The sequence below is a fragment of the Notechis scutatus genome, chromosome 4 (genome assembly GCF_049901735.1).
Source record: "Notechis scutatus isolate UNSWTSFEM ecotype Mainland chromosome 4, rNotScu1.2, whole genome shotgun sequence".
Taxonomy (NCBI): domain Eukaryota; kingdom Metazoa; phylum Chordata; class Lepidosauria; order Squamata; family Elapidae; genus Notechis; species Notechis scutatus.
In genome coordinates this window covers 141,846,091-141,873,658 of record NC_142012.1, presented here as the reverse complement: position 1 = coordinate 141,873,658, position 27,568 = coordinate 141,846,091, and the positions used below count along the sequence as shown (strand labels likewise).

General features: G+C 36.9%; 2 protein-coding genes across 5 annotated transcripts in view; both read left to right on the top strand.

Moving 5' to 3' along the window:
* Positions 1-12,641, top strand: part of LOC113410337 (uncharacterized) — a 38,943-nt gene extending 26,302 nt beyond the window's left edge. For 2 of the 4 annotated variants that reach the window (XM_026664863.2, XM_026664871.2), the window contains 4 exons: positions 6,149-6,311; positions 6,789-6,959; positions 8,811-8,895; positions 11,717-12,641. In XM_026664863.2, the coding sequence (XP_026520648.2) occupies positions 6,149-6,311; positions 6,789-6,959; positions 8,811-8,895; positions 11,717-11,949 (652 nt within the window). In that variant the 3' untranslated portion in view covers positions 11,950-12,641. The remainder of the gene's footprint in view (positions 1-6,148; positions 6,312-6,788; positions 6,960-8,810; positions 8,896-11,716) is intronic. The other 2 variants (XR_015749488.1, XM_087965137.1) reach the window with 2 other exon arrangements.
* Positions 12,642-18,377: 5,736 nt separating this feature from the next.
* Positions 18,378-27,497, top strand: TM4SF18 (transmembrane 4 L six family member 18). Its single transcript, XM_026664896.2, has 5 exons — positions 18,378-18,916; positions 21,425-21,514; positions 24,264-24,406; positions 25,313-25,493; positions 25,971-27,497. Exons 1-5 carry the CDS (start codon positions 18,740-18,742, stop codon positions 25,983-25,985), a joined length of 606 nt encoding a protein of 201 aa, XP_026520681.1. The 5' UTR covers positions 18,378-18,739; the 3' UTR covers positions 25,986-27,497.
* The last annotated feature ends 71 nt before the right edge of the window (positions 27,498-27,568 follow it).

Sequence of the window (27,568 nt, the reverse complement as noted above, 5' to 3'; positions counted from 1 at the left end):
CTTTTAAAATAAGTTATGTTAATATTTGCCAGCTGTTCCAGTTGCTTGGTTATGCTGGTATTGATGTTTTTCTCCAAACTGCATGAGCTGCTTTCAGAACAACTTTGCTTCATGATTAATTTTAGATAGATTGGGAGTATCTACACTTGGAAAACCTGAGAATAATTCTTCATAGGGAAATAATTCTTCATAGAAGTTGCAGAGTTGGCATGGAGAACTCAGGTTAAAGTCCACCCTCAGAAACTGAACCTTACTGGGGAATTTTGGGCGAGTCATTTTGGCTCTATCTAAACCACTTCACAGAATTATTCTGGAGAAAAATAAGACGAAAGCATTATAATCTAATCTAGTATAATCATCATCAATCATCATCATACTACAATAGTCCTCACTGAACAACCAGAATTGGGACTGACAATTCTCTCACTAAGCAATATGGTCACTTATGACTTGTGATTTTACTTCTTCATAGACTGTACTTGTTGGAAGCTGTCTATTAAGATAAAAAATGATGATTACATACCTATAGGATGCTATGACTGTCTGAAGCACCCGCTGGTTATGAAATGCCCAAATCATGGTCTTGGGACTGAGGGACACTGTCCTAAGTGTGAGGATGGAGTTATAAAGTTTCTTTTTAAGTACTACTGTAATTTTGAATGGTCAATAAACAGGACAGTCATTAAGCAGGGACAACGTGTATATTCATGATACTTCTACATTACTTAATATATCAAATACAAAGTTAATTTTTTTGTCAGGCATAGTTTTATAGAAAAATTAGATGAAATTTATGAGGAGGTGAGGTATATGCATCTAGCTTGGGCAGAGGAGAGGAGAAAGAGGAGTGTGAAGAAGTAAGTGTGCTTTATTAGTTCACACAATTTAAAGAATGATAAGATACAGCAGACTATCTATTCTCATAATGAATTTTTTTCAGGTTCAAGCCAACCCTTCTCTAAGTACAAAGTCCACTACTCCACTCATCTTCATTTTTTCTTCGCCAGTTTTTTTTAGTTTTAGTTTACTTTATTGTCATTGCATCCTGTACAAAGAAATTAAATGCCATCTTCAGTGTACACTATACATAAAAACGCCCCGGGGGCCCCCCCCCTTCGGGGGGGGGTTTTGTTGGGGGGGCGGGGGGGGGGGGGGGTGTGGGGGTTCGGGGGAAACAAAATACACATCCTTCACATTCTATACATTTGAATTGAAAACCCCTGATATTGCATTATTATTGCACTTGGGTTTTATCTGTCTCCCCACCCACTGTGCAGACTGCTACAACTGACATTTTACAGCACTGGATGTGTTCTCTTTGGATTTTGTGTGGAGGGCTTGCCCCCATTAGTGGGATTCAATTTTTTTTTACTATTGGTTCTGTGAGTGTGGCTTGGTGGGCGTGGCATGACATGACATGGCTTGTGGGCATGGCAGGGGAAGGATACTGTAAAATCTCCATTCCCACCCCACTCCAGGGGAAAGTTACTGCAAAATCCCATTCCCTCCCCACCCCACTAACCTGCTTTCCGGCTCTGTTCTCCTGTGCTGGGCAACAAAAGAAGACCAGCCAATCAGATTAGATGGGGGTGGGGCCAGTCAGAGGAGGTATTTGCCGGTTCTCCGAACTACTCAAAATTTCCGTTACCGGTTCTCCAGATCTGGTCAGAACCTGCTGAATACCACTTCTGATTGCCCCCTTAAATTGCTAGTTTTCAGAATGCATTTTTTAAAATCTGAAAGCTTCTAGATTTTCCCCAAGATTTAAATTCCTAATGTTTGTTTCTGAGAAGTCATATGATGCATATATAGATTTGGTATTCGCTGCTTGAATATGTTGTGGGAGAATGTTGCCTAACAAGATATATCCAGAAAATACTTTGTCAAAATGAAGAAACAGTAAATGTACAATTCTGTATTAGAATCATATTTTCTTTAAAAGTGCTCAGCGCTGGTCATTTAAACTTAAGGAATTTTGTCAAGTGTCAAGAATTTTTATCATTATGCTGGAGTATTTGCAAATTGGCCGTAATACCAGAACCCATCTTGAAAATCCCAAGGAACCGGCTATTAAAAATATCAATATTGTGTACTTTAGATAAAATATTTGCTTACTCTAATTTACGTTTGGGATTAACCTCTCAGTGGAAACACTTCTTAAAACAATCCAGTTGTTACCTGTTCACAGGAGGTCATTTGGTCATTTCCTATGTAACTTTGCTTCAACTTTCTAAAGTACACATTGCAGTAAATAAATCGTTGAAAGTTTTCTTGATTGGCCACTTCAGCTGAAAAATAAAATGCCCTATAGCCCCGATTCAGAACATTTCTACATGTTTTGGATTCCCACACCAGTTGTCCGCAAAAATTAAATCATACAGGAGGTGCATTGTGCCTCTGTGTTTTTTTAGTAGCCTCAACGAATCATATTTTCTTTAAAAGTGCTCAGCACTGGTCATTTAAACTTAAGGAATTTTGTCAAGTGTCAAGAATTTTTATCATTATGCTGGAGTATTTGCAAATTGGCCGTAATACCAGAACCCATCTTGAAAATCCCAAGGAACCGGCTATTAAAAATATCAATATTGTGTACTTTAGATAAAATATTTGCTTACTCTAATTTACGTTTGGGATTAACCTCTCAGTGGAAACACTTCTTAAAACAATCCAGTTGTTACCTGTTCACAGGAGGTCATTTGGTCATTTCCTATGTAACTTTGCTTCAACTTTCTAAAGTACACATTGCAGTAAATAAATCGTTGAAAGTTTTCTTGATTGGCCACTTCAGCTGAAAAATAAAATGCCCTATAGCCCCGATTCAGAACATTTCTACATGTTTTGGATTCCCACACCAGTTGTCCGCAAAAATTAAATCATACAGGAGGTGCATTGTGCCTCTGTGTTTTTTTTAGTAGCCTCAAAACGGGGGGAGATGGACAACAAATGCAAATGTTCTTGTGGACGTTGGCTGCGAGAAGTACATAGAAGTAGATCCCTGGCCATAGACCCAGGACCAATATTTTATTTATTTATTTGATTTATTTATTTGATTTGCCAATTGTTTACAAGATAATAAGTATAAGTGTATACATAGTTGTGAATACATGAAATGGATACATATAAGAAAAATAAAAGAAGAATAAGAGAAACAATAGGACAGGGACGGTAGGCACGTTGGTGCGCTTATGCACGCCCCCTACAGACCTCTTAGGAAAGGGGTGAGGTCAATAGTAGACAGTCTAAGGTTAAAGTTTTTGGGGTTTGGGGAAGAAACTACAGAGTCGGGTTAGAGTATTCCAGACATTGACCACTCTATTGCTGAAGTCGTATTTCCTGCAATCAAGTTTGGTGCGGTTAACTTTGAGTTTGTATCTATTGTGTGCTCTTGTGTTGTTATGGTTGAAGCTGAAGTATTCATTGACAGGTAGGACATTGCAATGTATGATTTTATATACCATGCTTAAATCAGACCGAAGACGGCGTAATTCAAGGTTTTCTAGTTCTAGAATTTCAAGTCTGGTGGCATAAGGTATTCTACAACGAGTAGAGGAGTGGAGAACTGTTCTTGTGAAATATTTCTGGACTTTCTCAATTGTGCTAATATCAGATACGTAATGTGGGTTCCAGACTGATGAACTGTATTCGAGTATTGGTCTAGCAAATGTTTTGTATGCTCTGGTTAGTAGTGTGATATTACCAGAGAAAAAGCTACGTAGGATTAGGTTAACAACTCTTAATGCCTTTTTGGCTATGTAGTTGCAGTGGGCTCTAGCACTTAGATCATTAGAGGTGAGTATTCCAAGGTCCTTTACAGAGCTTGGGTCATCAACAAGATCTTGACTATTCAGCTTGTATTTTATTTTCTGATTTTTTTTTGCCAATATGTAAGACAGAGCATTTATTTGTTGAGATTTGAAGTTGCCATTTGTTAGACCATTCTGATACATAGTCAAGATCTTTTTGTAGGGTAGCAGTATTGTCTGTGGTATTGAACAGCTTTACATCATCAGCGAAAAGAACGCAATTGCTCTTAATATGATCATAGAGGTCATTTATGTAGAGTATGAAGAGAGTTGGTCCTAGAACACTGCCTTGGGGGACACCACTATTGACAGGTACAGAATTTGATAGGACGCTCCCAATTTTGACCATTTGTTGTCTGTTTGATAGGAATGCTTCTATCCAGTTATTCAGTTGTCCAGAGATACCATAGGATTTTATTTTTAGGAGTAGTTTGTCGTGTACCACTGAATCAAAGGCTTTACAGAAGTCTATGTAGATTGCGTCTATTGCTTTGCCCTGGTCGAGTTGTGTCATCCATATGTTTTTGCAGTGTAAGAGTTGCAGATTACAGGATAGTTTTTTCCTGAAACCAAATTGTTTATTGGAGAGTAGGTTGTTTGTCTCTAAGTGGAGGATGATGGATTGGTTAATAATTGATTCCATGACTTTATAGGTGAAGCAGCATAAGGAGATTGGTCTGTAATTTTCAACTAGGCTTGGGTCTCCCTTTTTGAAGATGGGGATGACTGTGGCTTGTGACCATAGGTTAGGCAAGGAGCTGGTCCTGAAAGATTTTTCAAAGATTATGCTTAGAGGTTTGGCTATGGCAGTGGATAGCTTTTTTAAGAAGTAGGCACATATTCCATCCGGTCCAATAGATAGAGATGGTTTTAGATTGCGTAGTGCTTTTTCAACATTGTCTTCTGTAAAATCGATATGTATTAGATCATTGTTGTTATTTGTGGTACGGCTAGGAAATACTGGGCATGATCCATTGCTGTTTACAAATACTGAGCCGAAGAATGTGTTAAAGATGTTGGCTTTAATGGTGTCGTCGTTGCAGTCTTTACCATCAGGTCTTATCAGGGATGGGATGGACCTTGAGTCTTTTAGTTTGTTGTTTACAAAATTGTAAAAAGCATGGGTGGAATTGGTGCTTAGAAGGTTTTCCTCTTGTTTAATGTGATAATTGGTGCATTCAGTCTTTATCTGGTGGCATAAATTTTTGTATCGGCTTTTGAAATTGGCAACGTGACCAGATTTGTTTTTCCGCCAGAGTGATCTCTTTTTGGATTGAAGTTTCCTTATTGATATGGGTAATCTGCTTTTTTGTTTTGTTTTGGGAGTTGTTGTTGGTACATATAGTTTGATGACTCTTTTGACTTCAAGTAAAAATATGTTGTAATGGTCTTCAACAGTATTGCATCCAGTGAATAGAGATTGCCAATCCAGGGATGAGAGATCGTTGTCTATAAGATCATAGTTGCCTTTTTTGAAGTTACAATTGGGGATTACATCATTGTGGTGATTTTTGTGTGGGTGTATGTTGAGACAAAAGTCAATCATATTGTGGTCACTGCTGGAAAAGGGTTCTTTAGTTTGTATTCCGTAAATTAAATTCAAACTATTGCAGAAGATGAGATCGAGGCAGTTGTTTAGTCTAGTGTTGTTGGTTACTAGTTGTTCCAGTCCCAGATTTGTAATAGCATTGTAGAAGGTTGTGTGTATGATTTCAGTTGTACAATCATTTAGGGTCCAGTCAATATGAGGTAGATTGAAATCACCAAGAAAGATAAAAGGGTATGGGCAGGATGCAGCCCATGTTAGTAATGTATTTAGCTTGTTTACATGTTCGATGTCATAATCAGGTGCTCTGTAACATAGTAAGAATCGAATTGTGATATTTAAGGATAGTTCACAGATGATGGTCTCAGGAAGAGCAAGCTCCTGGGTAACTTGGATATTTTTTAGATGTAAGGACTTTTTATAGAAGATAGCAACACCACCTCCTCTACGAATTTCACGATCTGATCGGTAAACATGATAGTCTCTTACTGTGGTAATGGAGTCAGGGAGAGATGCATTGAGCCATGTTTCACAGACAAATATAATGTCGAATTTAGCCATATTTAGTAGGAGGAAAAATTCAGGTATTTTATTCACGAGGCTTCTTGCATTGAGTAGTTTGCATTTAAGGCCAGCAGTAGTTGGAATTGAGGTAGTTAGGGGCGTGCATGCCTAAATAATTTCCTCAAATAAGTAAATTGAGAAATATTGATGCAACCAAATGTCAGCCCTCATCACTTTGTAAATACTACAAACAATACCAACGTTTTAAGTTTTCTGCTTGCTTTCCTCTCACCAGAGCAACTGCCCAATATAGTCATGGAAATCCCTTCCCAGTGGGCAATGACACCGTTTATTTTAGCGTGGTGGATGCTGAAGGCAATGCCTGCTCTTTCATTAACAGCCTCTATAAAGGATTTGGTGCAGGGCTGGTGCCAGATGGTTGTGGATTTACTTTGCAAGTAAGAAAGTATTTTTCAGAATTGGGAATATGTGCTTGATCAAATGATTGTTTTAGCATCATTTTTTTCAGTGTGGTGTTTTGCTAATTCATATCATGATTGGCTTGAAATTGTTCCTAATTCAAGTCTAGCCATTTCAAATTCTTGTATTTTTTTTAAAAAATGAAAACAAGTTGGCTACCCAGTGAAGCTCAAGGATTTAGCTTCATCCGTATGTACAAGAATTCCTTCTCTATTTAAAGTTTTACGTCTCTATTTAAAATTTCTCTTATCCACTGAAATCTTTTCAAAAACTGTTGAAATATTATGACAGATCAGGTAAAGATCATGTAATCAGGAATCTTTTCATCTTCATTTTAATGATGTCTATTTTATACAAATATTTTTATTATTATCGCCAATGGACTGCTACTTTTTGCAGTTTTGCTTTGTTTTTTTTATTCTTATCTGACTTTTAATGCACTGATTTATCTTTAGAACAGAGGAGCCTGTTTTTCACTACAGCATGATCATCCAAACTGCTTGGCCTCTCGGAAGCGACCCTATCATACAATTATACCAGCACTGGCCACTGCAGCCGATACTGGAGAACTTTTGTGCTGCTTTGGAGTTATGGGAGGATTCATGCAACCGCAAGGTCAGGTGCAAGTAAGTCTCTGTCCCTCCTTGGTGTAATGTATTAGTTGCCAGAAAATTCTTTGCCCTTCAAAACTTACATGATTTAATACAGTTTATGTTTTTCAGCAAATATGGGGAGATTTTCATGGGCATTCTCACAAAATAACTGCTATGAAGTCAAGGTCACGCTCAAAATTGGCACATGGGTGTAATTGCTTCTCACCAGGGGTGGGATTCTACCGGTTCTGTCCGATTCTATAGAACCCCCTGTTAACTTTCTCAGCAGTTCAGAGAACTGGTAGTTAGAAGCAATCTCCTTTTGTTTTTTTCCCACCCTTATTACATTCTTGGCAGTACGCCTAGACTTCCTGTCTCTGGAGCTTCTGAGGCTTGACTTTCTTAAAGGGGAAGGGTTGTTTTAAGATTTTTACACTGCTGTTGGGAGGAAATACTTCCCTGCACAATCAGCACTTTGAAGAAATAACTGAATAACGAAGCAAAGCTTTTAGTGACAGGGAACCAAGATGAGTGACATTCAGCACAGCTTCTTGGCTAGCTAGAAAGATTGACATTCAAATGTGAACCTAAAACTGGTTTTTGGTGAAGGTTAATTCTGTGCTTGGTGATGTTTAATCCTGTGTTTATTGATGGGATAATTTTCCCTATTCAGCTTTAACAAGCAACAGCTACTGTTGTGATTTAATTATTTGTATTGTGTTTGAATTTTTTCCTGCCTCATGGTTTCGTTTTCTATCTGGGGAGGGGGGGTCTTCCTTTACTGCTTTAGTACCATCTGGCACTGTCCTTTTGGGGAATACTTCCAAGAGGCAGGATGCAACCTTGGCACTGTTTTTTTTTTACTGCCTTTCTGTCGGGCATATGACCTTTCCTTAAATCTGGATGATTTCCTTAGAATATCTTGTGAGGTGAGTGAAACCAGCTGGTATCTTTAAGTGGTGCAAATGGATCTAAGGATTGCTTTTCCTGGGTCTGCTTTTTCTGGAGACCTCTCTGCTAAAGGATTTCACTTTATGAGCAAGAGATGGCTGCTTGATAGTTATCACTGCATTTTAACTATTTTCATTCCTCAAGGTGCTCTGGCACCCTGCCTGATTTGTAACTCTGGCTTGCAGGTATTTTTAATCTAATGTTTGGTATTTGGGGCAGCTTTTTGTACTTTTGTACAGGTAATCCTCGACTTACAACAGTTCATTGAGTGACCATTCAAAGTTACAATGGCACTGAAAAAAGTGACTTATGACCATTTTTCACACTTATGACCGTTGCAGCTTCCCCACTGTCATGAGAGGCCAGGCGAGGAGAAGCGCCCCTTGACATGAGTTATGTCAAGTTGGCCAGTCCCACCCAGTCACATAACTACCAAGCCACACCCACCAACTAAGCCACACCCACAGAACCATCATAAGTTCTCCAAGATCGTTTCTTCTAACTCCACTTCCATTTCCATCTTACCTTTTTCACTGGAAAATAGGCATACTTCCGCCCCCCAAATGTTGTAGCTGCCTATTCTTTTCATTTGACTAATAATCATAACCAGAGACATTTATGAAATTTATGTTTGTTTGTTTAATGTGTTGTTTGAAATTGGGATTCTACCTTGAAACATATCTGCTTTTGATTTATTTTTTAATTAAAAGTATATATAAAAAATCAGCTGAGCATTCAGCCTATATTTTACTGGATCTAATATTTAGGCAGGATATAGTATGCTTGAAATAAGCATCAAATTACCTTGGACATAGCCATAATATAAAGAAATTTTTTTTATGCAACAATATTGTCTAGATAGTTGGTATTTTATGAATGAATTATTCCCTCATAATAATCCAGGTTTGCATTTCCCTTTATATGTTCCTATAGGTACTACTAAATATGTTTGAATTTGGAAAGAATCCTCAAGAGGCTTTGGATGCATCTCGTTTTTATATAGAGTATAGCAAAAAAGGTAAGACTATAAAATGGAATTTATGTTCCCTCTATCTGACATAAGCAGGAAGAAATCTGAAGTAATTGTCAAAACCTTGCTGATTAAGATCAAATACCTCATGTTTGGATAGCAGTAACTATTCTACTACAATGAAATTCAGTGATGGGTTTGTGTTCTCCCAGTAGCAATGACATAAAACCTATATGGTTTGCTGTATGTTGAAATCAGTACAGTGGTGTTTCATACTCCTGTGTTGGTTTCTTTCTATTACATTGTTTTTTCTTTTGGTTTATTTAATTTGCCCCGGTGGCACTGCTTTTTTGCAAAGTAGTTTGCAAGAGTGAAGCCTGTAAACAGGAGTTCATATTCATATCCATGATTTTGTTTTGCTGGTGCTCTTGGGAGAATGGCTGCAATAGATGTAACTCTCATAGAAGAACAAACTTGTAAGAAATGGCAAATGGATACCTGTAATTTCTGTTGTCCACCTCCACCCACCCTCAAATAGATTTCTTTCTGATAATGTATTTTAGTCTTTGTATGCTACTTCAAAAGAATAAATTTGGTGCAGTGGTTAAGGCATCAGGCCAGAAGCTGGGAGATCATGAGTTCTAAACCCACTTTAGAGCACAAAGCCAGCTGCAAGACTTTGGGCCAATCACCCTCTCTCAGCCCTAGGAAGAAGGCAGTGGGAAACCACTTCCAAACTCTGTCTAGGCTCCACTTGACTAAAGCCAAAAAAAGAGGAACCCATCCTGAAGGCACAATAGAATATAAATTTCATAAGCACACGTATGTATGTATATAAGTCTCTGTGTGTACACATACATAGTGATGTGTTGGTAAATATATAAGAACTAGCTTAGGTGGCTTCACTGGCACCACTGTGCTGAGCCACTAGCCATTGAACAGATTTTCAGCACACTAGGCATAGAAGCTGAACTCTGTCTTAACTGGTTAACAGTTTTTCAAACAATTTACCAATCACCTCTTATGAGCCAGTACAAGCTGGTTCCAGCATACCTCCTTCCCTCTATGTATGTGTTCATTTATTTTTCTGTATTGACAATATATAAGAACATAATTTTAAGATGTGACAGAATTTAGGCCATGTATTTATCTTAGTTGAAGGGTACTCAGTTAGATCGTCTATTTAGACCTATTGCCTGATGGCAAATGAGACAGTTTACTTAGAAACAGGTTTCAATAATCCTTTGGGCAAGCATTAACAGCTAATTGCGCAGGGTTGTCTGTTAAAATAGCATTTCTTAGCCTAGTGGCCTTGGGGATGTTGACTTTCTTGATCCTTTGTTGATGCTAGGTTTGTGAAGCCTGCTTGAAAGCATGTCTTTTCACCCAACAGCTTACTCAGAACCAACCTGGACAAAGATTTCTGTTGGTGAATTGTATTATTAGTAGGAAGTTCTTAAGGCATCAGCTCAGCATTCCTCTAGCCTTCCTCATCTGCTTGACTGAAGCACATGGGGTGAAAGTGAACAGAAAGGAAAGTCATACATGTGTGCAGTGCAGCAGTTAAATGTTGTGCTTATCACATCTGGCCATGAAGCTCACTGGGTACTTTTGGATCTGTAACTCTGTCTCAAGCTATCCCACTTCGCAGGTTTGTCCTTACAGGGATAAATGCAGCCTTTCTGCCCCTAACCCCACTCTATATATATCTTACCCTGAGCATCTTGGCCATTGTACCTAGATTTAGTGTAGTGTGCTATGCATACACTTCTGCATAGTATGTATAGAAAAAAATGAGAAAAGGAGATAAATAAAATCTGTTCTTTAAAGTTCTATACATTCAATGCAATTATGCAATTATGTGGCTGGTGTCACAACAAAAACTAAAAGAATTGTGTGTGTTTGTGCTCTTTTAAGTCAGTCGTCACTCCTGGCAACTGCCTGGACCAACCCTTGCAGTTATCGTTGGCAAGATTTTCAGAAGTGGTTTGTCATTGCCTTCTTCCTAGGGCTGAGAGAGAGAGTAAGTGGCCCACCTAGCTTTGTGCCTAAGATAGGATCAGTATTCATGGTGTCTTGGTTTTTTTTAGTCTGGTGCATTATTAATCATTATACCCAACCAGGTCTTAGAAATGACTATATATTCCAGTTTAATTAATTAAATGCAGTGAATATTATTTTGGTGTATTTCGTCATGTTTTCCTGATGCCACATTAAACATTACAGTTCAGCATTATGGGAGGCTACATCCAATATGTTTAAAAAAAGTCTGGTAGTGTTTAGCTGTTTGTAGCCAGAGATTGTGTACATAATTGCCAATTTACATTATGTAAAGAAGCTACCTAGAAAGAGGGCAGTTGAAATGCATGCAAATGCAAGTAGATTAATAGGAACCACTTTTGTAGGAAGGTAACAGTGTTACGTGCTTCTTTGGCATATAGCCATGCTGGCCACATGACCATGGAAAATGCCTTCAGACAACGCTGGCTACTTCTGCCTAAAAACGAAGGTGAGCACTGCCCCTAGAGTTAGACACAACTGGACAGGGAAGCTTTTACCTTATGTCTCCAGAAGTGATACCTTTTCTTCCTTTCTCAGTTGTAAAGAGGATGCAGGGTATGCATCTTAGTTATAGCTGTCATTCAATAATTTTAAAGGAGTTGCTTTAAAAGTGCTCCTATTCAGATTCCCTTCCCTATTCCTGTGTTGATGGGTGAAAATATTTTATTTTCCTTTTGTGGGATCTTGCTTAAGCGCTGAAAACAATATTTTAGTTTTGGGGTCAGGTGGCATTTGTAAAAGAATTGGACATTTGTTCGGTATTTCAGTTCTGCAAATAAAATCTTGAATGCTGTCTTTTAATCATTAGATGCGTGGCAGGTGTTCTTGGAAGACGGCATTCCTCAAAACGTAGCAGATGATTTGAGAGCCATGGGCCATAATGTCAAGGAACCTGTCCTTGGTTATGCCAGGAGTATGTTTGGACGTGGTCAAATTATCACCAAAGGAGAATGGTGGAAACAAAACCCCCTCTCTTCTTCCTACACTGTACTTTGGGCTGGATCTGATCCTCGAGCTGATGGTTGTGCATTGGGATACTAGTATGAAAAGCAAAGATGGCTAGATTGAGTGAATAGAAACAGATTTCAAAGTGACATAGTACAATGATATACTAGAAAACAGAGGGGAATAGATCAATATCTTTTTGACCCATAAGAATAATTTGATGATGATAGTCCATGTTTTGAACAAAGAAACCCCAGGTTTAGTTATTTCATTTATTTGCCAGGGTTTTGAGATAATGGGATACTCATCTGCTACTCATATTAGAGCATATTGGCTACTTTTTTTCTCCTAACACTTAATCATGGTTTATTAAACAAATCAGGAAGATAAAAGTAATTCTGATTTTTTTCAACCGCTTCTTGGTTAGTTTCCTCAATGTTTTTCTTTCAATATCAAGAGAAGTAAGGGCAACACACAAACAAAATCAGAAGTCAGAATTCCAAGTTTAAAAGGAAAAGACCTGGTTTAAAATCAAGACCTGAAAATCAGTAAATCATGTCATCCAGTTATAGTTTGTTGCAAAATTATTTATTTTTATTTTTTGAGGTGTTTGCATATTATATATTATTTTAAAAATATACGATTTAGTGTTTGTATAAACTGAGTAACTATAAAGTATGTTAGTTATATCCTTTATGAGCATTTTAGTCACACTAATATAAAAAGTTTTTGTTGACACTGTATTTGTTCTTCAAAACAAATATATAAACATTTGAATAACTGACAAACCCAGGTTATTTCTTTCCTAGCCTTCCCTACTATATATGTTTGATCAACTACTATTACTGCATTCTGAGAAAATATTCATATTTTTAGATTGTTATGCTACATTTCTTTATAAGTAAATATAAATTATCTAATCAGCAAATAAGAGATATCCACAAAAAGGATTTGCTTTGTCAGGATAATATTTCTGAATTTTAATGTATATTCTAGTAGGATGTGTTATGTAAGAAATACATTTGCCGGGCGTATAAGACGACTGGGCGTATAAGACGACCCCCAACATTTCCACTCAAAATATAGAGTTTGTTATATACTCGCCGTATAAGACTACCCCTCTTCCACACACCTTCCACTTTTGCACTTTTTTTTTTTTGACGCACTTTTCTGCTTTGGACAATTTTGAAATGAGCTAATCCAATTTTGAACCAAGAATATGCAAATAGCTATGGAGTTTAGAAATGAGTTTTAAAAATATTTTTCATTGCTTACCATTAAGCGTAAAATATGTTGTAAATAAAATGAGAACACAGGAAACGTTCTCTTCTCAATACAGCTGATCTCTCTCTCTCTCTCTCTCTCTCTCTGTCTCTCTCTCTCACACACACACACACACACACACCAAAAACCCGGACACTGAAAAGGCTGCCAAGGAACAGTATATTCAATGCCTTCTCTTTAATCAAGAAACAAGGAATTCCTTAGAATCTTTTTTTTTTCCCCAAGTGGCCCTCTTTAAAAAAAAAAAATGGAGGTAACACTTTCATTCAAAAAGTCTTCCAGTATCTGGAGTCGCTCAGACATATTGAAGTGAGGCAGGAGAGTAAGTGAAATTTGAAATGATCCAGCTACCGCTTTTCTTCCCCTCCCACCCGAAGGCCATTATCTCCACGTCAAAACGAACGAGGGGAGGCAAAGAAGCCAAACACGCTAAAAGGATCTCTTTATTTTCCTACACAAGGTCACACCTACTTTTCCGCATTCAAAGGACAACCTCTCCTCACCACCACCACACACACACACACCCCCCAATACCCGCAAACAATGTTCTGGGCATTAATCACCATTGCTACATTAACCTGGTAAATTTATACCCTGCCTCCCCCAGTGTTGCTTTGACGGCAGGATTTCACACAGCGGGCGCTTGCTCGCTTCTCTTCTCCGCTCTCCCCCACCGTTCGCACATGTTGGAAGCACCATAAAACCTGATAACCCACCCGGGGCTCCCCATCCTTAACCTACAGCCGCCCGCATGCAAAACCTGCGTGCAAAAAGAAAAAAGAAAAAGAAAAGTACGCCGCACGTGAGGATCTTCGAATCCTCTCCTCCCCACACCGCTAAGGAAGGAAGAGGGGGAAAGGTTGCAGCGCGTGGCGAGTGACACCCGCCACACACACACACACACACACACACACACACACACCCGCTCCCCCAGCCTCCCTCCCGGCTGCAACTCAAGCTCAAGTAGGAGTCGGAGTCCTCCCGGCGTATAAGACGACCCCCCACTTGGAGGCATGTTTTTCAGGGCAAAAAGTCGTCTTATACGCCGGCAAATACGGTACATAAACATTTAAAGAGTTAAAATACAGAACGGAATCTTAGAATCCACACTTCGTATTCAGGAATGCTATATATTTGCTGAAATATTTTTAAAAGATTTTTCTTTATCTCATTTTTAATAAGAAAAAGTTATTGAAAGTAATTTAAGAAAAAAATATTACTGAAAGTGACTTAGCATTGTAAGTGCTACAGTAAGATTTTAGATGTAAAATCAAATCTCAGCCTCTGCAGTGTTTATTGCTGCATATAATGTGCATTTCATATTGTTCTGCTGGTATACAGGAAGGCTAATTTAAAAAGTTGGATTTCGTTTCAACTTCCCTTCAGTGAAAGGAGCAGAGTTCATAAAACAGGGCTTTCCTGTCACTCTATTCTGTTGATCTCTTAAAGGATGGGTGATATTTCCCATCCTTTAAGAGATCAACATTAAGAAGGGGATGAAGGGGTGGGGGAATTGGCAAAAATGAATAGAAGTGAATAGAAGTTTTGGATGTATGACAGAGTTAACTTATTTTTGTAATATTAGGCTTGCCTCTGTTGCAATGTTTGCAAATATCAAAGCAATATAATTAGGAAAATAGGTTACTTCATTTACTTTTAAAGTTGCCTTATCAGTGAGATGGGCAGCATATATATTTAATAAATAATAATTAAAAAAACAATTTATATAGCTGCCTATCTACCAAAACTCTGGGATGATGAACCAAGTTAATACTAAACAGGGCCAAGGATACTTTTGCAGTAATAGTAAAAAATTGTTCTGGTCAATTGCTCTGATGATAACTAGTTATTTCATTTATTTTATGTAACTTCGTGTTATCAAAATCAGTTCTAAAGTCTAGACATCAGTACATACTGAAAGAGGATGTTACTGAATAGAGCGGATGGAGGAAGTTCTCACAGTGTGATATTCAGCTGGATAAGATGCAGACTTCCCCTTCTTTAGAGTAAAAACAGGAGTCTTTACCTCTGACTTAACTGCATCAAAGCCAAAATGCTATCACTTAAAAATCCTGCTTAATCTGATAAGATGGGAAAGGGAAGGATATTATTGTGTTTTGGAGGAAATCATGAAGGCCAACATCTACTTAACTTGGGAGGAGTCCCCGCCCCTACACACCATGGTCTTATTGTAGCCTTTGGTGAAAGATCAAGTATTGCTTACCCGCCTTAAAAGCAATTCCTTCCAAATAATAATGCAGGGGAGGGAAGCAGAAAAGAGAAAATTCCATGAAACATGTTTCCATTTTATCAAATGTAGGAAGTGTTTTTTTTCACACGTTGTCCTATAGTCATTACGCGACTCTTCACGTGAAATTTTACTGTTTACTCCATTGACTATGCTTGTCAGAAATTGGCTGTGATGTGCAATCCAGGGACACTGCGACAGTTGTATGTGTGAGAACTGGCTGTAAAATTACATTTGGCAAATATTATTTTTATTATTAGCTCAACACTGGCTCGTATTACAAACCTTGTTCCTGTTTAATTGTTTGTTTAAAACTCAAAAGAATTTTTTTCAAGAATCTGATACAACAGGATTTTGTTATCTACGTGCAGAAATGTATCAATATATTTAGTAATCTAATATAATACAAAAATGTGTTATTTAGATTAAATCCTATATCCACTTGAAAATTAATCCATATGGAAATCAATGACACCATACTTTAAATGGATACGTATGAGATTGTCTTGATACAATGAATATAATTCAGATGTTTATGTCTGGTCTGGTAATCATTAATGCTACAATTTTCCCTGTTCTCCCAAGGTTTAATTCACTATGTCTGGACGACCCACAAGTTCCTTTGTGCAACTCCATAAACCTAACCTAATTGTGATTGTTAAACATTGATGGCACAGTTTCACAGACTAGAAACCTGGAAACCTTGGGCCTGTCACATTCTTTTGGCCTTAAGAAGAAATAAATGGCAAATCACTTCCATAAATCTGGCCAAGAAAACTGTTGGGACTTCTTGAGGTGTTAACCAGGAGTCAAGACTGATGCAAAGTTGTCTCCTCCTTCAGACTCTTTATATTTACCTAATCTCATGCATTCCCAACATCTTGTTCCTTTTTGTGTAAACAAAAGTATGTAGAGTGCAGGAAGAAATACTTAGCCAAATGAATTAAGACCAAAACATAAAATAAATTCTATGTAAATTTATTTGGCATCAACACTCATTCCTGTTCTCCATCTTATCTTTCTATTCCTATCTTTGCTTCCATCACATTCAAACATTGATTCATACTTTGCTTTTTGTTCTTTACCTTATATACCTCACACCTAAAGTTTAAGGAACCTTTATTTATCTAATTATTTCTATTCTCCTTTCCATTTGAGAAAAATTAGAATATGCAATTTTTTTTTTGTATGGGCTAGCCTTCTTCAATTTGACTTACTGTATGGAACTAAGTGCTTCAGTTTTTCCAGTAGGTATAAGTAATTAATCTCCAAGAATCCTGCTAATTTTTGGCTTATTTGTGGTTAAGCAAACCATGGTTTTTAAGTGTGAAGGCAGCACATATTCTTTATTCTTAGACAAAAATTCCATACCTAATTATTTTTTTAAAAAAGTCCCTTTAAGCCCCAGTTTATTGTTGGTTCATGTTAATTTCATAAAAGTTAATTCATAAGTCAACTCTGTCCTATTTCTGTATCTGCAGTTTAAAAATAGTCTTGTTCACATAAGCATAATTTTAAGCAAATAAATTTGAAATAGGATATTTGTACTTAGCACCATTTCTGAAATAGTATTTTAGTTGTGACAATTTTTTTTCTGATTCCTACATGAAACAAAGTCCTATTTTACATTGAATATTAATAATATTTAAGCCAACTACTTCTAGAACATTTGAAAATAAGAATTTTAATTTGGCAAATGAATGGAAGTTGATTAAATTTGGAAGAGGCAGTCTTGTGATCATTGTGGGAAAGATTTATATCCTGTTTCAAATATATACATTTAATTATCAGGAAACTTCATTTTAGTTTTATTTTTGCATCTCTTCATCCAGTTTAAGAAATCATGCTGTTCTGCCCCAAATACTTTCTTCCTAGAGTCCCTCTAGCCCTTTTTAATCTCTGTTGCCCATCTGTAATCATTCAATTAACTTTAATGGCTGTAGTTATCTACAATGCAATAGCAATAGCAATTTGACTTATATACCACTTCATAGTGCTGTACAGTACTCTCTGTATGGGTTTACAGAGTCAGCATATTGCTCCAAACAATGATCTCAGAAGGATGAAAGGCTGTGTCAATATCGAGCTGGTCAGAATCGAACTCCTGGCAGTGAGCTGAATTAGCCTGCAATACTGCATTCTAACCTCTGCTCCACCAGGGTTCAATGCAGCCACTTAAATTGTAAAAACTTTTGGTGAATAGTCCAGCCTAGGTGCTATCTGATCTAAGGAGACCCCAGAGTTCTCTGTTGGGACTAGCCAATCCAGAAGTCCTCCAGTGGAGGGTGCAGCACTAAGAAAAGATTGGTTGCATTTCTACTATCAAGGATGCAAACTCCTTCAGCTTCTTTTTACTATCATTGAATCATAAAACTGTAGAGTTGGAAAAAACATAAGGATTATTTATTCACAATTTACAGAAACACTAAATAAGCCATTTATCAAAGATAGATCTCCAATCTTTTATAAAACTCTTTAGAGATGAAGAACCCACAAAATCCATAGGTAGACTCTTCCACTGTTGCACAGATCTTATCATCAAGAATATTTTCCTTATATTTAAATAAAATCTAGGTAGCTGAACTTTATAGCCATTATGAATTGTGAGAAAGGAAATAGATCTTGAACATTTTCCCCAAAGCTTGCTTCATATATCTGAATGTGGCCAACAAATCTCCTCTATGTCTTTTTTCTCTCCACACTGAAATACCCATGTTTTCTCCAGTTTAAGAAATAATAAACTTTCCTTAGGCTATGTGAAAACATGAAATAGTATCAAGTTAATCACCCTTAACACTTTTAAATTGTATTCAAATATATATATATTTATGACAATAGTAAATATTAATTCTGGGATCTTTCTCAGCTGGGGCCAGTAGTTTCCAAGTAAGATTCAAAGACTATGGATGGATACATCTCAATTAAGTGCTAATCAGATTACATGCTGCTATGTAGACAAAAAGCAGTCAGTCTCTACTTCCTTACTACACGTACATTCAATTCTTACTTTTCCCTTTCAGATGAATGCTGTCTTTCTAAGATTGATTGAGGTGTCTGAGTAGAACCATAGGGAATTCCCTTAACAAGTAAAGTTCTTCAGAGGAACACGCCCATCCCACCCCTACCTCCACCCCCACTTCTCAGGATATTCAGCCACAAGAATTCAGCCAGTGCTATTTGTCTAACTGTATTGTTCTACAACAGCAATACTTGTAGGAACTGGACTTGTCAGACAAGAAACATATCCCAGCAACTGATTCATATAAATGCAAAATGTCTCCATTCAACCAAGAAAATAAGAGCTTTTGAACACTCGAGAAAGACTTTATCCATTGCTTTCTCTGCTCTCTTGACATGGGCTTACAAAAATGCAGCGGCTGTTTGAGTTGCCTGTTGATTCCCCTGGCACTGTGGAGTATTGTTATAAATATTCTCTTATATTTTCCTGATGGGAAATCTTCCTATGCTTCCAGCAATAATCATACCAACTACGTGTGGCATTTTGAAGGAATCTGTTTCTCGGGTATTATGGTAAGTATGGCTTCTCTGATTAGCTAAATCTTTCATTTTCTCCACAGGACTCTTGGATCCTCTGATGTAGATGACCCAGGAAAGGGGGGAATTTCAGAATCAAAATAATAACTGTATTTTGGTAGCAATATAAGAGCCAAACGCAACATGTCACTGTACTGTAGCTGAGTATTTAAATGTTGATAGAGGTTTTTTTTTTAAATGTAATTTGATTATTTTCCCCCTCAGATGGTTTAAACATCATATAGGTCATTAAATGGATTTGTAGGATTAATATAATAATGATTGAGGACATGGATTAACCCTAATTGTCACACACACAGACGCACACACACATTTTTTTTACATATATATATATATGTGTGTGTATATATATATATATATATATATATATATATATATATATATATATGTGTGTGTGTGTGTGTGTGTGTGTGTATGTAAAAAAAATTTAGTCGGAATAAAATCACACTAACATATTTTTATTTATTCTTTTATTTCACAAGACTTCTATCTTAATTTCCTATTTTGAAAATATATTTCAAGCAACATTGAGCTGTAGAATTTAAGTATATATTTGTATTTAACAATGATGATGTTCCAAAACTATTGAATTCAATAAGATGACTGACCTTTGATTTAAAAAAATACAAAAATTGGCTCTATGTTCAATTGTGGCCTTGTTTTATGATTAATATGCTAGATTTGCTGTATTTTTATATCTTAAAAGTCAGTTGTGGGATCCTCAAGACATATTTAAGAATGTCTGCATTTGATGTATAAGAAATAAAATTCCCAATGTTTAATTGTATGAATGCAATTGTGAGCCTTAACAAGAAAAAAAGATTGAAGAAAGATGGGGAAAAACGTGAAAAATGTTACAAATGAAAAGAGACCCTGGTTGGTTCTTCCATGAAATTCATATTTGAATGATTGTACCATAAAGATGTTGCCTAAAATCCTAAGTATTTCTTCACACAGTGATGAGTCCTGCCATTTATATGGGACACACAATTATTTTCCAAGTGAAAATAAGTAGTACACAGAAAAAAGAAATATGAATATTTCTTTAAAGTCACTAAAAAGTCACCTACCTTCGATTGTTGGTGTTTCAAGGCATTCTATTACCTTGTAATGAGTACATAGTTAAGGTTTAATGCTACATAGTCATTGACTCCACTCTGTTTCTATATATTCTTTTGAGTGCCCATAAAGATCTTACCTATGTGGTCTTCCCAAATTACTTTACCAAATCAATTGCGTTGTATATATGTATAATGACAATAAAGGTTATTATTATATTATTATTAAAAGGAACAATGCAAGGGGTTGCTTTATTCGCCCTTTGGTCTATCTAAAGTGAGTTACAAAATAATTTTTCTTAGGTGCAAGATGATCCTTCGGGATACAATGTCTTATTTTGAACAAACCATCCTATTTTAACTTGTGATCTGCCAGACATCCAGACTAGAAAGCCCAGCATCCCAGCCTGAATGTGAAATAGTAGAGAAATTATTTCTCTCTAAACTGATCCTGATAGATTTAGGATTTTTTTTTTCTTTAAATGTAATGCAAATGCAAAGTATCTGGTAGTTTTGATGTCAGGATGGGTGATTTATCCTTTTCCTTGGCAACCATGAATGGAACAAAGATACCCCCCCCCAAAAAAAGAACAAAAAAACCCAGGAAAAATGCCCACTGGTACCAGTTCTATTATGTCTGCAATTTAGAATATGTCCTTTTCAGAATTATCCATTCTTTTGTGTGTCTGTCTTAATAGATGTATAGCTGTCTCTCAAAAGCTAATTATAAGTTCTATATTTTAAAACATTTTATATCATATAGTAAGGGAACTACCAGCAAGTACCATATCCAAAGATGAAACTATTGGCAATGTTCAGCATAAGTTGAATATTCATGCATAAGTTCTATCTTTATAATTATCGATGATTATGAGGAGCACACAGAAAACCCTATGTTTTTTATTTTATTTATTTATTTGATTTGCCAATTGTTTACAAGATAATAAGTGTATACATAGTTGTGAATACATGAAATGGGTACATATAAGAAAAATAAAAGAATAAGAGAAACAATAGGACAGGGACGGTAGGCACGATGGTGCGCTTATGCACGCCCCCTACAGACCTCTTAGGAAAGGGGTGAGGTCAATAGTAGACAGTCTAGGGTTAAAGTTTTTGGGGTTTGGGGAAGAGACTACAGAGTCGGGTAGAGTATTCCAGACATTGACCACTCTTGCTGAAGTCGTATTTCCTGCAATCAAGTTTGGTGCGGTTTTCCTTCTGTTTATTTTACATATGTTTTTCTTCTGTTTATCTTGGAATAAATTATTTCTGATATGTCTTGGTTCTATACTTTCAGTCAAATATGGTGCAAAGTAGCTACTCAAAATCATGCATTATCTAATCAGAATATAAGGTTCTGAAAGAAGGATTTTGTGAGTTTAATGTTTTCAAACTCAGCATGTTCTGTGCTACTGTCTTCTAGATTCTTATTCTAGCAGCAGTTCTGGTAATTCTGGACCGGGACACCTTTTTTGAATGCTTCCAAAGTGAAAACTGCACCAGAACATATAGAGTGAGTGTATGGTTTGCAAATGTAGTATTTTTGCTTTAAAAAGACCTTCCTTCCTTCTTTTGACACTTCTGACCCTCTGCTGTTGTTTCCTTCCTTAGTCTGGAATGGAGATAAAAAGAGAGAGAGAGAGAGAGACCCTTTGTTATCTCTTCTGCAAATCTGCAAAGCCAAACAAACAAGAACAGGAAAAATAGCTGGCTAGATGGACCAGTATCAACAGACATAACTTTAGATTTGTTACCAAATGTTTTTCCCTAAACTTCCATCTCTCTGTTAAGCACTGTTCTGTAGTCTCATGCTCTCCAAGTCTGTTGGACCAATTAGTGAAATTCTGAGTCTATATTAGTGAAGATTAAGATAATGTGCATTATAATCCTGAGGAGGAAACAACACAAAGATAATTGGCCTATCGTGTTTTACATGAACAATATTTTCTATTAATCCACATCTTGGCTCAGGCTTAGCATTGCAAAACTATTGCTACAGCAATCAGACTGTCTTCCTCCCAAGAAGCATGACATATTGCCCTTTCTGTCATCTTCAGTCACATGAAGAACGTAACTCTATGAGATCACCATGGTCTTGAGAGTTTAAAGATCTGTTTGATGTTTTATGAGATGTCAGTTTTGGCATAACACATTAAAAATAAGACAGTCTTATTTATATGGAATGATGCATTTGCTTGATGTACATACACAGTAAGTGGGAAAAATAAGGTATCCTTAGCTTACAACAGTTTGCTTAGTGACCATTAAAACAGCACTGAAAAAAGTGATTTTTCACACTTGACTGTTGCAGCATCCCCTCGGTCATGTGATTTATATTTGGATGCTTGACAACTGATTCACATTTATGACTGTTGCAGTGTCCTTGCATTATGTGACAAGCAAAGTCAATGGGGTTAAGATTCACTTAACAACCATGTTATTTAACAACTGCAGTGATTCACTTAACAAATATGGCAAGAAAAGTCATAAAATGGAGCAAAACTCACTTAACCAATTCCTCACTTAGCAATATAAATTTTGGGCTCATTGTGTTGTAAGTTGAGGACTACCTGTACTTTGTAAATGTAAGTCTATGAACAGTTAATTTTTAAAAAGAGAAGTGATGTCTTGCAGTGACTAATAACTTGTTCTGAGAGACTCATTCAAATTTGCTACAAACTCATCCATGTGACTATGGCTCATTTACGGCCGTATCATTGGGCAACATTGGTGGCCATTGGACATAAACAAGAGCAAAACCTGAATGGTTGTATTTCTGGTAGCAACAGGAAGAGGTGTTTATGGAATTTTTTGGCTCATTACCAAGATAATGCTATATTTTCCAGTTTAGAGGAGAGATGTCTGTTCCATTTTGCTCAGTTTCTCAGATGGAAAAGCAATTCAGACTAGCCTAGCTTCAACAGAGGAAATGCCATTTGAAAAAGCAAATTGCCAGTATCCATTCACCCTACTCTTTGATAAGGGTTATAGCAACAAACTAGGGTTATATTAATTCCTTTCAGGTCATTTCATTCCAAAATAGTCTACTGGCTTTACAGGCAACAGATCTAATAGTGCCTGAAACTATCATAGCTAGAAAAGAGCTTTGTTGCTAAATTTGGGCTGGAGTCCAACCTTTGGGAGCGGAAGGACAATGCATTCAGCATTTGCATGATGAAGCTCACAAATTACCACATAGGTTTAATCAGTTGCAAAGGGCATCCTGTACTAATTCTGTTTACTTTTGCTTTATTTATACATTGGGGTTATTTTCAAACAAAACACTTGCCTGCAACTGTCCATTGTATTACTATTATTATTACACTTTATTCGTTAAACATGAAACTCGGTCAACTGAACATTCAAAAGTGCATCACTGACTGGTGCTAATGGTTGATACGGGTTGCTGCCAGTGTCCTAGGTATCAACCAAGAAACTTCTTATGATGATGATGATGATCATCATCATCTCTTTTATTCATTAAACATGAAACTCAGTCAAGTGAACATTTAAAAATATCACAAATATCATCGACTGATACATTTTTATATGTTCAGTTGACTGAGTTTCATGTTTAATGAATAAAAAGAGATTACTATTATTGTTATCATCATAAAAGTGCTCTGCTTTGTATCTTTACAGCTTCTCATTTAAAAAAAAATCAAACAGCTTAAACAAATATAGAGCCAGTGGTAAAGGGAGACTGGGGAACATGAGGGAGGTTGCTGGAATCACATGTACAGTATCACTTTGAGGCTTGCAAGCAGGATGTTCATGACTTCCAATCTTGCCCAACCACAAGACACAACTATAAATCTATCAGCAATGTCCTCTGATTAGCTGAGGAGAAATGCAGCATGCATTCTACAAGTGGACAATGCACTAAGGTTTAGATGAGCACTACCTATTTTCTCAACTATACTGTTTTCTACAGTTGATCAAAGGATAATACAGATCTAGGGATGTAGATTAGGAATTGGCAATTAATTTTCCCAAGGGGCCACAAGAGAAGCTGGAATTGTGGAGAGCCAAACCAATAGGACTGTAAAGGTGCGTAGGCACATATATACATAAATTGAAAATAAAAGTGTACATTTATTTACATTTGATTTCTGATTTCCAATTGATCTCACAAGGGACAGCCAAGGGTGAAGTGGTCCAGGTACTGTTAAAATGCTCAGGTCTGATGTACATAGTTCATTCCCGGTATTGATGGAATTTTTTCACTCCCTCTCACTCTGCTTCTTCTTCTTTTAATGCAGCGTTTCATTTCTGTTGTGCTTTCCCTATTAGGGATTGCATTTTCCGGCTACAGTCTGATTGTGTCTGCTTTGAGCTTAGTGCAAGGCCCATACTGCAAAACCTCAGCTGGCTGGGAATATGCTTTCAAAAACACGGCAGGCAGGTAAGAAACAGGCTTATCTGTAAAGCTCACTTTAGATTACATTGATATCCGCAGCCAAATATTTAAATAAAATGGCCAAACGATCTGACCTTACAAGGAGTGGGTTGTGTCTGCTTCTGTTTTGTATTTTTAAAATTGCTTTATTAAGACAAGTCCATTTCCAGATTCTTTCACCGTCCCCATATTCATCTCTGGAAGTCTGATAAATCAGGGTCTCCAATCCCCAGGCTGAGGCCCATTACCAGGCTTTGGCTTGTTCGGAAATGGCGAACGTGCATGTTTGTGCAGCTCCACTTGTGAGAACAGCAGGTGAGCGTGCATTTGCGCACAGCTCCATTTGTGTGAGTGGTGGCTGAGTGTGCCAGCAGCTCACACACATATAGCTCTGTGTGTGCATGCCCACCACTCATGCATAACCATTCCTTCCCTCTCCCCCCTCCCAACCGCCGGTCTGCAAAGCTGGAAAGGTTGGGAATCGCTGTGATAGATGAATGGACAAAGAGTCCTTGGGCTGATAATTGTGTAAGATAAGACCTGATAGGTCTTTTACAGTTCCTATATTCATAGTTACAATCTGTTCCCAGGGGTGGGCTGCTACCAGTTCTCCCTGATTTGGCAAACTGGCAAATCCCACCTCTGGCTGTCCCCACCCACCCCTCCCCTCCCATGAGTCCCCACGTGGATCCCAGGTAAGTACAGGCTTGGGAGGGTAAAAAATGGGCCTCTAGAGAACCTCCGGAGCCCAGGGAGGGTGAAAATGCCCCCTGCTGTGGTGCAGGAGGCCGACTAGACCATGCCCACCATGGCCACGCCTACCCAGCAACCGGGCAGAGAACTGGTTACTAAAATTTTTGAAGCCCCACCCTGTCTGTTCCCATTTCTTTATGTTATTGTTTCCTCTGATAGTTACCTCATGGATCCTACTTCCTGGTCCCAGTGCACTGAGCCTGCTTATGTAGTGGATTGGAACATCATTTTGTTGTCTATTCTGATGGTTCTTAGTGGTCTCCAAATCTTGATCTGCCTTCTCAAAATAATTTCAGAATTAAGGCAAATCCTGTGTGGAAATTATCCCATCTTTGTTCAGGTAAGAGAATAGTCTCCACAAAGTTTTCTTTTTACATAACATAACTGCTTATGTTATTTTTATTCTTTCAAGTTTACCCAGTATTCATATGCTTCTAGAACCACTGATTCAGTCAGTAATTAAATGAGACTTTAGTTTTATGGTCCAAGGTGAACTCACAGGGAGATCTTATGTGCCTAATGGAATCAGTTGTCGTGACTGGAATAATTTGGATATAAATGCATTTATTGATTGTATTTTATTATTATTTTATTTCATTATTTTAATGTTTAAAACATGCCCATCTCAACATCAATCTGGGTGGCTAGCAATGATTGAAAACACACAGTATCACAACAGTCTTGCAATAAATACAAATCAGTAGCTGAGATAATAAAAAAAACCCAAACATCTGTCAATTCAATCATCTCACAAGCTCTGCAATATTTCCTAGAACCGTGTCCATTAAAATCTTGTATCTTTCTGTTCTTTTTACAGCCTGCAGTGATCTAACAACCTTGGGGAATGACTCCACCATGACTCCATCATATCTCTGAGCATGCACTTTGATATTAATTTTTAAAACAGGCTTTTCTGTTTCTGTGGTAACACAAGAAGAACTGCCAATGTTTTCCCAACATATTATTTATGTTGCTCCACATATTTCAGCTAAAGTGTACAGTTTTTGGATAGTCTGTTTTTCTTGTTGCCTGTTTGCATACCATTTCTCTTTCTTGCATTTATTATGTATCTAAATTGTGAAGCTCCCGAAAAATGAAGATTTTTTTTGTGTTTACATAATATAAAGCACTTACCATCGATACCACATGAATAAATATTTAGTTCAATAAGTAGTCACATTATTGTGAACAACAACATTCTTAGTAAAGAGATAAACTTACATCTGGAATATAACTTTTTGTATCACAAATGGGATTTAGCATGATTAATGAGCAACTGAATAAAACTTCCCCTGCACAGTTGTTGGGAGAAATGTCAGTCTGACATATGAGATTTGGGGAATGTCTTTTGCATGTAGAAAGCCATAAGAATAGACTTGCCTCTACTAGTTGAACCATTGAGCAAGAACACTGGAATGGTCCCTAATTTGTGTTAATGAAATACAGTTATATTTATTTTTGATACTTCCCCACAGTGAGTAATAAAAAAAGCCTGAACTCCATCCTAACAAAGATTCTTTGCTCCTCTTCACATTCTTCTGATCTCATACAAGTAGTCCTCAACTTACAAGCTTTGGTTTAGCAGCTGGCATGTATTTACAATAGTCACACATTTTAACAGCCATTTTATTTCTGGCTCAATTGCAATGTTGGTGGTGATAGCTGGCAATTTTAGCTGCTCCAAAATTATTATGTGATAAGTGGACCAGAAAATAAAAATTGGACAAAGTTGTTCAGGAAACATTTTACTTCTAATAAAAAACCTACATGAATTAGATGGGTATATTTTAATTAACAAAAATGTAAAATAATTGTGATTGTGCTGAAGTTAATTTTTGGTTCCTACAAATAATCAGCCTTGTAAAATGTCAGTTTTGAACTGAACAAGTATATAACTGGAATTAGTAGAACAAGTAAAATAAATCTTCAGATTGAATTGTAGAACTTTTAATATAAGGTTGCAAGATTTGTTCCAATTATCAGTTACTATATAACTCTCCAAACAACCAAATTTTCAGGAAAAGGTGTTTTAAATAATATGGACAAGTAATGCCAGTCTTGTTTGAAATTTGATAATATTGCATTGATATATTATTAACTGCTTGGAATTTTGGACATTGACCTGCAGTTTAAAGCTGAAATACAACTTTTTCCAGATTGTGAAATGCAGGAAATTTCAGCTGTATCAAAAAGAATGAACAGGAGAAAATTGATGTTTTGTTGGGAAACTCCAAAGTATTTCACCATAGAATGGACCTTTAAATTTTTAAAAAAATCTTTTGATTAAGAACAATTTTCAAAATCATATATTGAGAAATAAAACATGATTTACATTTGAACAACATTAGCTCTGCTAAAAATGTTTTTTTTACTGTTGTTTCAATAATCTATGAGCTGTAAGAGTTTTTGCCACCA